General features: G+C 33.5%; 1 protein-coding gene across 5 annotated transcripts in view; it reads right to left on the bottom strand.

Annotated features, from left to right (window-relative positions):
• STXBP5 (syntaxin binding protein 5) overlaps window positions 1–18,257 on the bottom strand; it is a 147,974-nt gene that overhangs the window by 19,048 nt on the left and 110,669 nt on the right. For all 5 annotated transcript variants that reach the window (XM_045544545.1, XM_045544542.1, XM_045544543.1 and 2 more), the window contains one exon: window positions 5,011–5,061. In XM_045544545.1, the coding sequence (XP_045400501.1) occupies window positions 5,011–5,061 (51 nt within the window). The remainder of the gene's footprint in view (window positions 1–5,010; window positions 5,062–18,257) is intronic.

Raw genomic sequence — 18,257 nt, 5'->3', positions numbered from 1 at the left:
TTTCATCAAAATGTATAACTGGCATCTGGCTCATGCTTGTCACTAGATATATTCCCTTTATCCAGCTATGTCTGTAAGGACAGGGATATTTTAAAATTAAATCTCTCATCTTCAGCTACCTTCTTTGTGGCCAATCCTAAGCCTCTCTCAAGTCCTAAACTTTTTTCTCTAAAATGCTTATTGGACTTTTTTTCCTGTTATAGCTCACTATGCAAAATCAAAACACACCATCCTCTCCAAACCACTACATTCTTCTAATGGCACTATTTATGACACCCTTGTTCTTGTAGGGAGCAACACTAAGGATGAGTCAGTTTTGATTCTTCCCTTTCAGTTTACCTATTCGCCTGATGGGATGCCATGCCCTTGGTATTTTATTACAATGTTTTCTTTCCTTTCTGTTACCAATCTACTTCCTTTACCCTAACTTCAGGCTCTCATCATCATTTACTTAGACAATTCCCAACTCATCTCCCCAACTTCAGTCTCTCACTGCAAATTTTATAAGTTATACTTTTAATTCTGTTGCCTTGATTTAAAAATTTCTCAGTGGCTCCTCTTTATCTATTTAATCATGCTCATAATCTTACTCAAGTTTTTAAGACTGTTCATGAATTGTATTTAATCTCCCCTCCTGGCCCTAACTTCCAAAGCTGCCCTGCTTCATTTCATTGTGGGAAGCAAGCTGAGCCATTTGATTTTCTCTAGATATAACCTGCACTTACCTACCTTTAGGCTTTTGCTTGTGATTTTCTGATTGGTGCCCCTGCATCAGTCCTTTTTCTACCTATCAGGATTCTGCTTATTTTCCATCTCAGGTATTTTCATCTTTCTAAAGTTTTTGCTGATTCCTACAACCATATATAGTTTCTTTCCCCTTTGAATCACTATAGCTTTGTGTAAGTGTATTATGGAACTTACACTAGATTTGTTCTGTAGTCATTTCTAACTTGTTTCATGCCCCACTCTAAAGTGACTGCAAGCATCTTGAATGGAAGGACTGTGTCATTTTGATACCCTGTAAAAATTTAGCACAGTGCCTTGCATGTCAAAGATATTCAATAAAAACTTGCTAAAGACAGATCTAAAGTTAAGAATATCTACCAATCTGTTTCTGTTGCACCATTAGGATACATTAAAATTTCCAGTAGCTCCTATAGCTCACAGCTAATAAATGATTCCTCAAATCATATGCTTTCAATGCTACTGTGAAAGAAATGACTTCATGTCACGAAAGATTAAAAATATGTTAAAGTCTCCTAAGCTGTATTTATTAAATAAAAAAGTATAACCAGATCCTAGTTATACCCCCAAAAAGCTTTTTGCAATCAAATTTAGATTCATAGATTAAAGATATTCCCCCAAATAATAATATGCAACATAATTTTCATTATAGCTAGCCTCTGAAAATAAAATTATTAGTTATGACAAAGGCATAGGTCATTTCTAACTGTAGTTTCGAAAAACATCTTTTTTTTTGCCTGAGATTGCATCTCCCGTTACAGATTACAACATAGCAGAAAAGAACTTCATACTGTAAATGAAATAACTTTCCATAATTAATACTTCATTACTGGATGAGTTTGTAATATGATATTGATTACAAATATTTATTAACTCTTCATAGTTTCCAAAGTTATTTTAGTAAAATAATAAAAATTTTAAATTTATTTTCCAATGACAAATGCATGTTACTTAAATAAAGCATATACATATAAGACAAATGGACATTATATTTTCAGTTGTGACTGAGTAATAACAATAGAAAACAATGATACAAGAAAATTTAATGATATAAATTTCTTTCTCTTTTCCTTTTTTTTTGAGACAGGGTCTTGCTCTGTAGCCCAGGCTGGAGTGCAGTGGCACAATCATAGCTCATTGTAACCTTGAACTCCTGGGTTCAAGCAACCCTTCTGCCTCAGCCTCCCGAGTAGTTGGGACTACAGATGCATGCCACCACGGCTGGATAATTTTTAAAATTTTTTGTAGAGATGAGATCTCACTATTTTGCCCAGGATGGTCTCAAACTTCTGGCCTCAAATTATCTTCCTGCCTTGGACTCCCAGAGTGCTGAGATTATAGGCATGAGCCACTGTTCCTGGCTGGTAATGTAAATTTTAATGTAAATTAACCTATGGAAAAACTCTTACTGATAACTATTAAAATTAAAACAGATAATTCACAACAACCTATACTTTAAATGTTAATTCAGAGACCAAATAAAAAGTGTTTTAATTTAATGGGTTAATTTAACTATATAAAATTCATAAACTATAATTGGATTTTTATTATATGACTTATCTATAAAATTAGATTACCAAAGAAACTCCTAAGGCTAGATGAATACAGAAAAATGGACTGAATAAGAATCCAGTTTGAAATTGACAGATAGGCTGCTTATTTTATTATCTGCCTACAACTGTTTGAAAAAGTCAGAATTTTCAGCAATTTATGTATTATACCTTCCCCTTACTCCTAGTTAGTTAGGCATTGTGGGTCTCTTGTGGATTGATTTCTAGAAATTGGACAAGCTAAACAAATGGGATGGAATGTTTAATTTTAGTAGTTCTAATAATAAGAGCAGAAATGAAAATAGCTATCACTAAGCAAGGCCTGCCATGTGCCAGGCACTATCATAATACTTTATCATTTTATTGAATCCACATAACTATCTTGAAAAGTTTTATCATTACAATTTAACAAATAATAGAGGCTCAGAGAGGTTAAACGTCTTGCCTTAATGACAAAGCTAGTAAACAGTAGAGTCAGGATTTGTACTCGTGTCTAAAACTTTCTGTTAGGCAACTCCAGACAGCTATTATCACCAGTAACATAGACTTGGAAGGTTATGGTTATTACTGAGCCTTAAAGTTCAGATTTTAGATGTCAGAAAAATACTTGAATATGCGATCTTTCTGGCAGATCTAAATTCAGATAAAATTGCCATTAATATCTCCATCCAGCTCTGATACAATGATGTTATGAAATCATTGCTTTCATGCTACTCTCTGGATATCTAGAGCATTCCATTTGCATGTATCACTCTTTTCCCCACACACAGCCCTATGCAACAAAATTCTGTATGTCCAAATCAAAACATAATGCCAAGAGATGAATCTGCTCAGGGTAAAAATTAGCACAAGAAACTAATTTACATCAAGTTATATAATAGGTTGATGTCTGTCTCCTATGGGTGACACTTGAAAAGTAAAAATGGAAGTATAACAGTATCACCCACAGTTCTTCACATGGGTCATGGGATCCAGGATGACGAAAGCTATAGTAAAAGTGCAGTGCTGCACAATTTCCCATAAGCAAAAACGAATTCTATTCACAGAAGCTTCTAGAGTTGCAGGACAATCCAAAAACCTCAGTTGCTTTAGCAATATCTGGCAATTTGAAAATCTCAATATAGTTGGGGATTTTTCCCCATAGCCTGCCTGACCAGTGTATAACAAAATAGCAGCCAAGAACTGCCACCAAAAAGTATTTCAGTAGCACAAAGACTTGAGGCAAATTACTTAAGCAATGTATGTATTAATCATAAATTATAGTTGGCTTAGGGCATTAAAATATATGGGCATGCTAGCTAAACTGTAAACTGAATAAAGACAACATGTAAAAGCATGGAATATACTCTTTGATTAAATTACTTATATGTTTTATAAATGTGAGTGTTCTTTTAAGAAATAATTGGTTACAATATTTTTACAATTTTCAAATTACTTCTAAATGTGTTTACTCAGATTTTTAAGATACTAAAAGATACAAAACCAGTTTAATTAGTGGTATTTAATGTTATTAAAATCACGGGCCTCTTTGAGACTCTGTTGAAAACTCTAGATCCTCTCGTACGGAAAGAATGCACAATGTAAGCCTCATATGTATTTGGGTTCAAATTATGTCTTGCATTTTTTTAGTGAGGGGAACTATGCCCTTCTCAAAATGTATGCTATCCTACATTCTATGGTTAAGTCTTGTTCTCTTACACTAGTGATATTTTAGAGTTCTACTAAGTTGTTTTTCCCATGAATGGAACTTTCTACTGATGACAGTGGAATACGTTATATGCCTACTCTTTCATAATCACATGCTTTCTATCAATATAACTGAGGTAAGACTATAATTTGGAAATGCTAAAATTTGTATTTTTAAATGGACTAATACCTAAGTTTGTAGTGTACATAAAAAAAGTCAAAAAATCTAAAGAATAAATAGTGGGAGAGTAAGAGGGGTGGACAAATGCAAGAGACAAAATCTATCTCTAAGATGGGGTGGGTGAAATCATTCTTAAGCAGTTAAACTTCTTATTCAGTTAAAGGTGATATAAATTTCTGAAATAAAAAATAAGTTTAAGAAAATATACTGTTTTATATATTACAAAAAGTCTTATTTATCTTTACTGACATGTCATGTCATTTATCCCTACTCAGGAGCTGTGCTGGAGCTGGATATAAAGCAAAATGAATGAGAGAATACATTGATCCCACTTTCCTAATAAATGAGTTGCATAGAAAGTGCTATGGAAGAAAGTTCCCAACTTATTATCACCTAAAGTCAGTAATGATTCTTGATATGAGAGATTAACTGTAATATATAAAACTAGTAATTTATTTTTAAAATATTAAATTCGTAGGAAAATAATTTTATAAATCATAAAATTTCAAATTTCAGATGGTTAAATGGGATATAACAACTTTTAATAAAAATTAATCTGAAGTTGCACACATTTAATTTTATACTAAATTCTGTTTAAAGTGTCACAGGGTTGAGAAAATATATTATTTTGGTTTGCTTGAATTTATATTATAATTGACTTTATGATTTACAGATAGCATTCTAAAGGCTATTCCAAAAGATGTTTAATCTTTAAATATCTTAGTCATTTTAAATTTGATTTCTAATGAAGATTTAGCTTATAGTAATTTATATCTTCTGATTTCCTTATTTGTCTTCCATTATAAGGAATTTAATTACATTGAATATCTATTTATTTATTTTACTTACCTAAATCAGGCTTTAGGTCAGTAGGCAAGCTTAACTTCCTTGACATCTTTGCTGAAAAATAAAACGCATTTTTAAAATTCTGAAGAATATTTGATTCATACTTATTAACATCAACTGATTTTAAGATAGAAGTGAATATTTTTAGTACTAAATCTAGATGATAGGGTAATTAAATATAAGTAATATTAAAGGTGAAAGTAAACTTTACTTTCAACTTTTCTAAAAGTTTGTACTTACTTGATGTAATATCTTTTTGTACTTGAAGCTCTCACTTCAAGGAAGCCTTTTAAATTCTAACTTAATTATTTCATAGGCTCACAGGAAAGGGTTAGGCTTTTCTAAGAGAAGAAAAGTCATTGCTCAGAATAAAGGTGTTGTAGATAAGGACAGTAGAAGCAGAAGACCAAGTTTGGGTAAGTGACATAAAATCTTTCCAGCTCATCATTTTCATAGCTATTGGGCTTATTATTTTTAAAAGTAATTTCTAGATTTTAGGACAAACCTGTATCTATGATCAAAGTATTTGATTACATCATAGAAATATCTGACTCAACCATTACTTGTTATAACACTTCCATTTACATTATAGTGAAAAAAATCATGCATAATGTAAAATTATAGTATTTACATAAAATATAAACTACAGGTATTTTTATGTATTAGAAAAATAAAAAAACTGATGTATAAAATTACTGGAATTCACTTTCCACTCTCAAAATCAGTTATTGCCTTAATGTACCAAGTGATTTAAAGTTAGGAGTTGTTCAGCTATATCTATTATGTTAGTGGTATTGCATGCGTAACACAATAGTGCTTCCTATGCAGAATTCTGAAAAAGCATTTGTTAATACGTGAAAGTGTATATTGGGTTAAACTTTGGACTGTTAGGAGATATTTAAAGCACAGACCCTGCTAGTCCATAAGGGCGCCATGTAAACAAAGAGAAATCCAGTCATAGTACATAACTTCCACATCTAAAAAAATGACAAATCCAGTGTTAGGAAAGAGGCATTAGGCAGACTGGAGAGAGTCATTTTCACTGACTTAATCTGAATTAAAAGATAAAATATAACACAAAATAAAACAGACAAAATCTGCAGTTAGTTGCCTCACATACATGATTGCTATTGTGTTTGATATCCAATACCCTTAGAACTGGAAGATATTACACCCCTAAAACTGGTCTCAAAAAGGCAGTATTAAACACTTTGAAATAATTCAGAGGTTTTCATCAAATATGATTGGTATAATATACACAGATTGGTAAGTGATATCTTTATAATGGGCATGATATCTGAAGCAAAAAATCAATCTGGTACAGTCTAAAGATATTCATAGAATCAGATGAGATGGATGCTGCCCCTATAGACCCCATTTCTCTAATTTGATCAAGTTATTCTAAGTCTTTGGGACCTGTGCTTTTCGAATTTGACTTGTCATACCAGTCACCTGGAGATGTTAAAATACACATTCTGATTCTGTACTGCCTGACCAAGGGTTAAGAGACATTTCTAACATGCTCCCAGTAGACATTGATGTTGCTGGTCTGTGGGCCACACTTTGAGTATCACTGTCTTTAGACTATCAGCAACTTCAGGGTAGTAACTAAGACAAATCCATGAATCCCAGTATGTATATATAGTTAACCCACAAAAAGCATTTCTTGAACAAGCTTCAATATCTAACTTGTAAAATGTGGAAGTGTAAAGTATAGTGGTTAGGACTTGGTTCGGAATCAGGCAAGACCTGGGTTCAAATCTACTTCAACCAATTACTAGAAGTGTAACCTTGGGCCAATCACCGCCTGTCTGAATTTCAAATTTCCAGATAGATAGTTGTGAGTATTCGATAAGATGATGTAAGCAAAGAACTGAGCATAATAACACCTGGCACATAGCATAATTTAATAAATGTTATTTATTATTATTAATAAAATGAGAATATGATTTTTTATAAACTGTAAAACACTATATAGATGAGCTATTACTATACTTGCAAATAACCTAATGTTCCTTCACTCTAATTCTATGGTAATATTCTAAGTAACTAAAACAAGAAAACAAACAAAAAAAACTTTAGGACAAATGTATAGAATGGCATACACCATTGTAGCTCAAACTTTCAAGTTCATTTCAAAAACTAAATTCAATATATAGCTAAACATAACAAAGAAGAGAAATAGCCTGACTAATTTACAAGTAACAAGTTTATCCCTCTTTAAGTTAATCACTTAAAATATGCTAAATATTTTACCAGTTAGAAATATTTCTGAGGTTCTCATTCAGTAACCATGTTTCTGCCAAAAAATTTTTCTTGCACATAATTTCCTTCTGTATTTTGTAAGTGTATGCTTTTGATCTTCCTTAGGATCTCTATTAGAAATAAATTTATATAACCTCACATATTCTTAAAGATTTAAGTTAATCTCATAGAATAAAAGTTTTTGTCTAGCACTATATTAAACTTCTTTAATATGTACAAGTACTGAATATAATGAACCAGCTTTAAAATAATTCTTCATTTTGCCTAATTTCAACATTTTATTAGTACTGAGAGGTTAAAACCACCCATAAAGTGACTATGATTGTTTGAAGACAGTAATTTTACAATAAACGTCACAAAAATTTTAATTATGTAGTCTAATAATTATTTCCTCCTGAGATACTTTGCAATTGGATATCCACAACTGGCCATCAACTTAACCATAGCGTTCAAGTGACAGATAGTTAAGCCATACTACTTAATTATATTTGGATATAATTTTAAGCAAATGTCCTTGAATACAGAACTTGAAATGACAAATAACATTAGAAGGGTTAAACTTTATTATTTTGTATTAATTCTAGCTATCAAGTACCATTTAAAATACAGAACTAAGGAGTTTCCCTGAGCAGAGAAAAATTTTTGTTACATGTGAAGGTACAGAATGGGACAGAAGGATATTTATTCATATATTAAATATTTATTGGGCACAAGCCAGCAATGTGCCAGAGGCAGGATACACTTCCTGGCCCCCAGGAACTCACAATCAATGAGAGGAAACAACTCCAATGCAATATAGCAAGTACTATTCACATAGGTGAGCACAAGGTGCTGACTGGAATACATTGGATTTATACCTATCTCAGTCTGGAACACATACCTAAGACTGTGGGATGTAGAGGCAAAGTCAACAAGAGACTTTGTACATTTTCACAAGGTAAAATATTCCCCATTTTGTTGTTGTTGTTGACAATGTATTTTCTTTTGATATAAAAATTTATATTCAAATGCAGAAATCTTAAATGCATATTCACTGAGTTTTGACAATATATACACCTATGTAACTCAAATTCTTAGTAAAATATATAGCATTACTATTCACCCCACAAAGGTTACACACATATGCTCCTTCCCAATCAATCTCTGCCCCATCCCCAGAAATAACCATCACTCTGATGCTTTTTCACCATAGATCAGTTTTGCCTGTTCTATAACTTCGTATCAATGAAATCACAACATGAACTCTTGTGTAAGGTGTCTTTCACTCAGGATAATGTTTTACAGCTTCTTATCAAAAATATTTTAAAGCTTACATTCTTTTTTCAATGCACAGAATGAGAATGAAAAAATAAAGATACTTGGCCAGGCGTGGTGGCTCACGCCTGTAATCCTAGCACTCTGGGAGGCCGAGGCAGGTGGATCGCTAGAGGTCAGGAGTTCGAGACCAGCCTGAGCAAGAGCAAGACCCTGTCTCTACTAAAAATAGAAAAAAATTATCTGGACAACTAAAAATATACATAGAAAAAATTAGCTGGGCATGGTGGTGCATGCCTGTAGTCCCAGCTACTCGGGAGGCTGAGGCAGGAGGATCGCTTAAGCGGATGAGTTTGAGGTTGCTGTGAGCTAGGCTAACGCCACAGCACTCTAGCCCAGGCAACAGAGCGAGACTCTGTCTCAAAATAAAATAAAATAAATAAATAAATAAATAAAGATACTCTATTAAAAGATTCAGAGGAAATATCAAACTTACATTTTCTTACTCATACACTTTTTGCATTTTTATCTTTAGGTTTTTTTGAATCATGTGTTCTTTATAGCATATTTGGAAAAAAAATAGAGAAATAGAAAAAAAAGGTTGTAATGCCCATAGTCAGAAGCAACATTTTTGCCTATTACTTTTCAAAATCCATTTTTCTTTATACAGTGTAGACCAACTATAATATACAAATATGTATCCTGCTCTTTTTCACTATTAAGACAAGCATTTTCTTACTCATTAACTGTTGCTGTATTTTAATGGCTGCATATTTATATGGACGAACACATAAAACATTTCGCTATTTTTTCCAGTTTTTCAATATACACATAAAAATGTGGTATATAAATATTTGCATACATTTTGTATTATTTCCTTAGGATAGAGTTCTACAGGGGAAGATTAATGCCAGTACAACTCTCCCAGTCCCTGAGGTGTTCTAAAATATGTCTTTAAGTAGTATTTTTTTAAACGGCATATTTTACAAGCTTCTGTTTAGATGAAAACAAAGAAAAACATACATAACTTTTGCAAAATGTCAAAGTTCTAGCTCACAACCTTGTCCCCTCAAAACTCAAGAAATTGCTCTAATTTTTTATTTTATCGAGTGTAGCTGAAATCTGAAGCCAGACTGATTATTTCCTCCCTCTGAATGTTAACTTGTCTATTTTGCATGGATACTTTTGGTGGGGCAGGAGCAGGGAACAAGAGGACAGAGGAGAGGACAGGAGAGGAAGAGAGGGAAAAGATTTAAATACAGGATGTGTCTGTAACGAGTTTCTTTAATTTGAATGAAGAGGCTGCTATCTCAATGCTTGCTAACTGGCAGAACTGCGTAGTGTCTAAGGAAGGATCTGTCTCGAGTAGCACTGCTGACTTGAGGTATGATCACCTACCTGTATCTGATTTCTACTGAAACTGAATGTTCACGTTTTTCTTTGATTTCATAGGTACTTTTGCGTGAAGCTAAGAAAACGGTAGGCAGCAGTTGTTAGCCAAACACAATGTCATTTCTAACATTTAAACTACATTTTCAAAACCGTTTTTGTAAAAATAATTCATTCTCATGATAACGAATTCAAACATTATCTAAAAGTACGTGTTAAAAAATCATCCAACATCCTACCAACCAGAAATAACTATTAAGATTAGCTGAACATCCTTCTGATATTTTTCTTTGTATACACAGATAGATGACCACTAATAAATATTTGTAGAAAAATATGATACTATATACTTAAATACAATAAATATTTACTTTTCTTTAAGTTTAACTACAGTGAAACAAAAAGAATTTCTATATTTTAAACATTTTCTTTACTACAAGATGTATCATTTCTTAAAAGGTCTATAGATAAGAAAATGCATAATGAAAAACATTCAGTGAAATCATTTTTACAACTATTAATATGTTTAGTATTAGACAATAAAGACTGGCTTTCAGCAATGAAAAAGTAGCCCTGTCACTTCAACGAACATCTCTTCTTCCCGATTTTCATTAGCTATAATATTTTTCACATTTGCAAGTTTTAAAACACACTGCATATTATAATCATAATTTGCACATAGGTTTAGTGTTGGTTTTATGTTTAAATGGATTTAAAGCTCAACATCAGCCTTTCTACCATGGCTTCTCCATTTGTTGGGTTATTTTGCTTCAATAATTAATTGCATACATTTCATCATGAGGTGTTTTTTAAATTGGTGTTACATTCCTTGGCTTCTTTCATGGCTAGAAATATCTATTGTCTTCATACTTGAAAACTGTTTACCCATTTACCTCTATTGTGTATCTGTTTTCTCTCTCATTGATATTTGCTTCTTGGTATTTCGTTCCTTCTACTAACTTGGGGTTTTTTTTTGCTGTTCTTCTAACTTAAGATGAAAACTTGAGATCATTGGGCTAAAATGGTTCTTTTTTCTAATATAAACATTTAAAGTATGAATTTCTCAGGAGCTGGTTTGAATCCCCCCAGACTTCTTCCTTCATCTCTAGTACCCTGCTCCACAAAACTGCAGTCACTTTGGTAGTCCAGAACTCTAACCTTGGCCTCCTTAGCTTAGCGAGACTGCAGCTCCATTTGGGCTCTACCCACCTTGTGCTGCAACAGCAAAGTCTGCTGTAGTGGAAAGCTGGGGAGACTGCGGGGCTCACCTCATGTTTTTCCATTTTCTCAAGGATAACAGCTCTGGAATGCCTGTTGTTCACTGCCTGGAAATAATAAGCTATCTTTTGACCCATTTTATAGCTGTTTTCTGGGGGAGGCTAAGTCCCAAATCTAAGATCTAAAGTTGAATTTTAGGCTAAAAGTTTGTATCTTTCCATTTTTGAGTTCTGGGGAATATACTTGCTTTTGGGTCTCTGTAGTCAACCTCCTTGACAGCAGGTCTAAAAGAGGCAGATCCACCTCTGGAGAATCTCTGTCTAGTCAGTTCTTGTCGCTTGTAACCCTGTACTCTGGTGTAACTTTGTGATGAGGGGGTTGCAGACTTTCTCCAGCAATTTTATGACATTCATATTATTACATCTCAGGAGTCTCAGAAGCACTTGCCAACCGATTTACCCTGTCAGCCGGTTCTATTGCAATTATCAAGAAACTTCTGCTGGTGCCTTGAAGTTACTTATCTTCTATTGTGGCCTTCAAACTGAAGCATGTGATTTGAATGAGTTCTTGAAAGACATTATCCGTTTTTTCTTCAACTGTGTATTCTTCAACCCTTGCCCATGACACTCAATACCTTCCTTAGAAATCTTTTGTCACTGGAGATTATAAACTAGCTCTTTTTCTATGCTTTTGTCCATGGCAGAAATAATGGGAATGACAGCAAAGAGGTTTCTTCAGTCTGAGGAAAACTGGTATCAGAGAAATGCCTAAGCAGGTTGTTAAGCTGGGTCTTTGTTCCCTCCCCTTATAAACCTGAATGGAGACATCAAGCTGGCTAGTTGAGTAAAGAGCTGCATTTGCTTGATAGAAATAAAGAAATTATATCTGATCACAACAATTATGTTTGCAATGCAAGTTTCCATACCAAGGAAAGATGTATGATGTCTAAGAGAAGCAAGTCTCCAGGCAAGGGAACTACTTGGAAGAATATACCATAAATGAGTTTAATCATGGTTGACGCTTTTTAGTCCTCTGCAGCTGGAGAAGTTTTGTAAGTTTTCTCAACTGCGGAAATTCTTACAGCTTCTTTGAAATTAAACAGACATTTTGTAATTTTCCTTTAGTTTTTCTACCCCATGTCCATATCTTATTTTTCTAAAGAAGGTTTCTTGAAAGAAAGAAAAAGAACTATAACTTTACTTTTTAGAATGTGACATTTATAGTAAAAAATGGCTTAACAAAATAAAATGTAAAAGGGCTTACGATTATGACAATATGATGAAGTTGTCATAAAAGCAAATTATTATTTTTTATCTACTGAGAGAAGTTCAATAATTAGGATAAAAAGACAATATCACTTCTCTCACCACATGCAGTGATTCAACACTACTCTTTAAAAAAGGATAATGTTGAAATGTATTTATGTTAAATAAAACAACTGGGATAGTGAAGAGACTAAAACTCAGACTGCAAGATATGGCAAAGAATCTAAGGGGAAAAGTGGGACCAAGAACTAGAAACTCTCACCATTTATCACACATATTTTACTAGCCATTAGAACTAACATTTTTTTTTTTTTTGAGAGAGAGTCTCCCTTTGTTGCCTGGGCTAGAGCGAGTGCCATGGCGTCAGCCTAGCTCACAGCAACCTCAAACTCCTGGGCTCAAGCAATCCTTCTGCCTCAGCCTCCCGAGTAGCTGGGATTACAGGCATGCACCACCATGCCCGGCTAATTTTTTCTATATATATTTTTAGTTGGCCAGATAATTTCTTTCTATTTTTTTTTTTTAGTAGAGATGGGGTCTCGCTCTTGCTCAGGCTGGTCTCGAACTCCTGACCTCGAGTGATCCACCTGCCTCGGCCTCCCAGAGTGCTAGGATTACAGGCGTGAGCCACCACGCCCGGTCAGAACTAATAATTTTAATGTCTATCTTCTACACTAGAAAATAAATTCTATGAGAATTCCAAGAAATTCTAAGAAACAGAATTTATCTTATAAAACATTGTATCTATGTATGTGCTCAGCATTTAACGTGTGTGCTCAATAAACACGGCAATGAATAAATGAATGAACAAAAACTTGGTGGAACTGTACATCTATAGAAAGCTAAATTTCTTCACAAATGAAATAAAGAGAAAAAGAGGGCAAAGTGAATACGGGTCTGTTAATCAAAAAGATGGTTTGGCTATAACAAGTTTTCATTTTTGAACTCCCAGAGCTTTTGTCTTCAATTTTTTTTCCTGTCCTTATTTGCTTTGCAAACGCTCATAAAACTTAAGGTCTAATATAACACCGTAATTAAACCCTTTGCAATATCTCAAAGACAATTTTCCACAGAATAAAAGGTATCACATAAACCTTACATAGTAAGTTATGGGATGAACTGTGTCTCCCCCCAATTTATATGTAAACATAAATTTACATATAACCCCCCAGTTCTTCAGAATGTGACTGTATTTGGGCACAGGGCCTTCAAAGAAATGATTAAGTTAAAAAGAGCTCTTAGGGTGGGCCCTAATCCAATCTGACTTGGTGTTCCTGGAAGAGGAGGAAATTTGGGTAAACAGGGAGACACCAGGCGCATGTGCATGCACCCAAGAAAGACCATGTGCGAATACAGTGAGAAGGCAGCTCTCTGCAAGCCAAGGAGAAAGGAGTTAGAAGAAACCAAACCTGCTGAGACCTTGATCTTGGACTTCTAACCTCCAGAACTGTAAGAAAATAAATTTCTGTTGCTTCAACCACCCAGTCTCAGGTATTTTGTGATGGCAGCCCTAACAAACCAGTAAAATAAATAATGACAGAATATAAACTTCCACATTTATAGTCCTACTCAAAGAATTGTTAACAAAGGTATTATTTTAGTAATGTAACCTTTTTTTTTTTTTAAGAGATGGGGTCTCACTCCGTTAACCAAGCTAGAGTGCAGTGGTATAAGCATAACTTACTGTAACCTCAAACTTTTGGGCTCAAGTGATCCTCCTGGCTCAGCCTCCCCCATAGCTAGGAATACAGGTGCATGCATCATCATGCCCAGCTAATTTGTTATATTTTTTATTTTTTGTAGAGATAGGGTCTTGCTATGTTGCCCAGGCTGGTCTTGAACTCCTGGACTCAAGGGATCCTCCCTCCTTGGTCTCCCAAAGTGCTAGGATTACAGATGTGAGCCACCGTGCCTGGTATAGTAATGTAACTGTAATTCAGACTAATTTTCTTTATGTTAAGAAGCAAACAGTAAGTTATTTCTAGAAAGATAACTGCACATTCTTTTAATGTAAGAAAAAGACAGTTCTATAGAGAGATACGTGCACACACAAAAAGTACTGGAATATGAAACACAAATAGACTTTCAAGCATATTTTATTAGGAAATTTGACAGAAAATTCATTCAAAAATAAAATTTAAATTTAAATACACAATATGCCAATACCCTTCAGATTTTAGTCATCCTAAAAAAGAAAACAAATTCATTAGAGGAACTCAGACTTGTATAACAGTTTTAATGTATCTACCTATAAAATTTAGCTCTTGTCAAATGAAGGGTAATAATTTTCTCTCAAGGTAGAAAATATTAAAGTTACCTGAAAAAATGGTATCATTGCACACTTTACTCATCTCCTGTTTCAAGATGAGTTTCTATTCTTTCAACAGTCATATTGTGGATTGAACAGAAAGGTAAACTTTTATAGATTCAACAGACACTTTTTGGGTTGAATATAAGGTAGAAATATCAGCATGATTTTGAGTTTTACAATAAATTAAATAATTTAAAAACTTAAAATACTACTTGATACATACTTTTTTATCCATAAGACAACAAATTCTAAATGGATCTCTATGAATTTATTTTTTAACTTGTACATATAAAGAATTGGGAAGACAACACAAGAAAAAGCAACCACATAAGAAATAAAAAGTAGATGCTTGAGTATGAAGTATGAACAAGCTATAGTAAGACAAGAGTCAAGACACCTGGATTACAGTCCCGACCAGGTCATTATAATGCGGTATTACTTTGAATATGCCACTTTACTTCTCTAAGGCTCAATTTCTTTTCTTGAAAAATAAAAGGGTTAGAATTGCTTTAAAATTGTGATTTAATGAGTCTGTGATTTCGAATAAAATGACAAGGAGTAGATTTTCGTTGTGTTCGAACATTTTCATTTAAAAAAGGAATTATTGAGACTTGTGTAAGAGAACTAAGGAAGACAGCACTTGGACTAATGAACATTATCTTCATTTAAACTGACTTCAAAAATTACTCCAGTTTTTGCTAAGAAAGAAAGTTAACCATTACCTAAATAATTATGCTAACTCAGAATTTGAGAGATAAAAAGGACCTTGGAGGTATACTCTTCCTTATATTGATAAATGTCATTTGAAAAGATGTCTGGCGTAGTATCTAGAATTTAGGAGGTACCCAACAAGTGGAGCTATTATTTCTATTTGTTTTGGCATAGTACTCATTTAATAAGTCACTATAACTTTTGAGTCATTATTTTTTTATCTTTAGGATTATTTTCCCCATACAGCTTCATGTACTCAGATAATCTATGTTCAGCATAAAACAGAATCATAATAAAATAGAATACTCTTTAGAAAAGGTTAATCATGTAGTTTCAAATTTATCACACAATGCTAGCATGTGGATATTTTATTCATAATGATATAAAAATTTGATTCTTTGTTAACAAAGATACACATTTTAGGACTATTTTTATATAAACTTAAAATAACAAAAGCTTTGCAAAATTTTTATAAAATATAATGAGCAAATAAAAAAATAACTGCTTATTTTCTAAGTGATTTACGGAAATTGCTAATAGTATAGAAAAATTATTGATTTTGAAAATGTTGGTTATTAATATTTAACAAAAATTTATCATAAGGTATACACAAGGCAAATTACTATATGTATATTACATGCATGTAGCTTTCTTTGTGGATGCTGCAATTGCATTATATTCTGCTATGTTTTTGCTGTTAATAAAGTTATTTTTTTTTTGCTGCACTCAGCATTTTTTTTTTATTTCAGGATATTATGGGGGTACAAACATTTTGGTTACAAGTAATGACTCTGCCTCACCCAAGCCAGGGCTAGAGGCGTGCCCCTCCCCCATACAGTGCACACTGCATCTATCAGTTGTGAGTTTACAGCCCCCTCTGCCCCACCTGAAGTTATTTCTTTATAGGCTGCTCTTCTTATGCATGAACAAAAAAGTCATTGTTAGGATTATTCACCTAATTTAGTTGTCAATCAGGAAATAAACTACGAAGCTAGGCTTTGGGTAGATGGGCTAGGGTACTTCACAGTTTGCTCTAGTTATCTTTCCCTTGAATTTGGTCTTTTAGGAAAGTAGACTTTCAGGCACTGTATATTATGCATACATGTATACCAAGATGGCATCTGTGATCTGGTGCTAAAACAGAACTTAACATGAGCCATCTTTTTTCCAAGTTACAAAGTTGATAGAACAAGGCCATAACCAGACTATCTAGTTATTAATCAGGAAATGGATTTGTTTTTGAATCCTTGGAGCCTCGGTAAATTACATTAAAACGTAATTCAGCACAGTGTTTAAGAGGACAGAGAGTGGAGCTGGGCTACGTGGGTATAAATCCTGCTCTGTCATTTGCTAGGGGTGTAACCAATGGATGTATTACTTATACTCAGCTTCCTCATATGTAAAACAGGAAATTGATAGTAACTAGCTCGCTGAGATTATTGAATGGATTAAATAAGAAAAATTAGTTATAAAGGGCTGGCACAATGTCAGAAAAATTATAAAGACTAAGTACATTTAAAAAAAATTATTATCATCATCTCAGCTATCTCAGCTGTACTGTCAGAAAGTTACAAAAAAAAAAAAAAGGGCTGATTTGCCATGCTTGGGTTAACTGTTAAAGGGTGAATGGCATCTTGTACCACTCACCCACAACACACACACACACACACACACACACACACACACACTCTCTAACACCAGCAGCAGTTACTCTCAAAGAATAGCTAAAACAACCTAGGGACAAAGTTTCAGAGCCCAGCTATTCAGTCAACCTTCCACTCCAGGTGGTTCTTAGCAGGGCCAATCTTGGGGGTTCTAGGCTTGATTCTCTCATGAGGCCACTGCATAACTACCTAAAGCTGAAGCCATAAATACTTGTAGATTCAGGTGGCAAGAGGTGGTAATTTATGAGCTTCAGGATACATCATAACAAGTATGGGATGCGATGATGGGGTACACAGTGAGTTCAGAATGCTCAAGGAGTCCTAGCACTTTTGACACCACAGCTTCACACAGAAAACACCACACTTGACAGAGAGGTCCCTTAGGAGGTCTATGAGTTTTCTTCCAACGTTTCATTGACATTTTTTGTTTGTCAATAGCATTTTTAAGCTAATTCTTATTACAAAACTAGATACTAACATCGGTAGATAAACTACCGTTCTATTTTTTCAACTACAAAAACCATAGTCTAAAATGGGCCAGTCTCCCTTTGAAAGAAGAAAATTTAAGCCATTAACTTTCCTTCTATATGCCCAAATCTTGTGACTAAAAAAGCACACTGAAAGATTCCAACTGAAAACAAACACGATTACATATAAAATCAGGAATATATCAATGGTTCTTGAAGGTTAAAAATAACTATGCAAAACTATGTACCAACATAATTTTGAAAAGCTGAATAAAGTTAACATATTTCCAAAAATATATAACTATAGAAACTGTCATGACATAAAGTAAAACCCATCAATAACATAAAAAGAAAGTAATAATGTTTTATTAAAGAAATATCCTTCCAATAACATTATCAGCCCTAATAAATTTCTTAATGAAGTCTTTCAATTAGTCAAGTTTGAATATTCCATGTTACAGTCTATTTAAAACACAAGAAAAAAACGAGAAGCTAGTCAATACATTTCATAAAGCAAATATAACCCCAGGACTAAACATCAAACAGAGAAATTATTCTAAAAAATTTAATTATGTATAAAGTCCCTTTCATGCCAGGTAAAATTCCTAGGTCATTTAATTGTAAAAGTTGTTCAGTAAAATGTATGTAGGAAAGACCTTTCTAACTTTTCACACTATATGACAGCTTAAAGGAACCTCTAACATAA

The sequence above is a fragment of the Lemur catta genome, chromosome 2, assembly GCF_020740605.2.
Source record: "Lemur catta isolate mLemCat1 chromosome 2, mLemCat1.pri, whole genome shotgun sequence".
NCBI classification, from domain to species: Eukaryota; Metazoa; Chordata; class Mammalia; order Primates; family Lemuridae; genus Lemur; species Lemur catta.
This window is presented reverse-complemented; position numbering and strand designations above follow the sequence as displayed.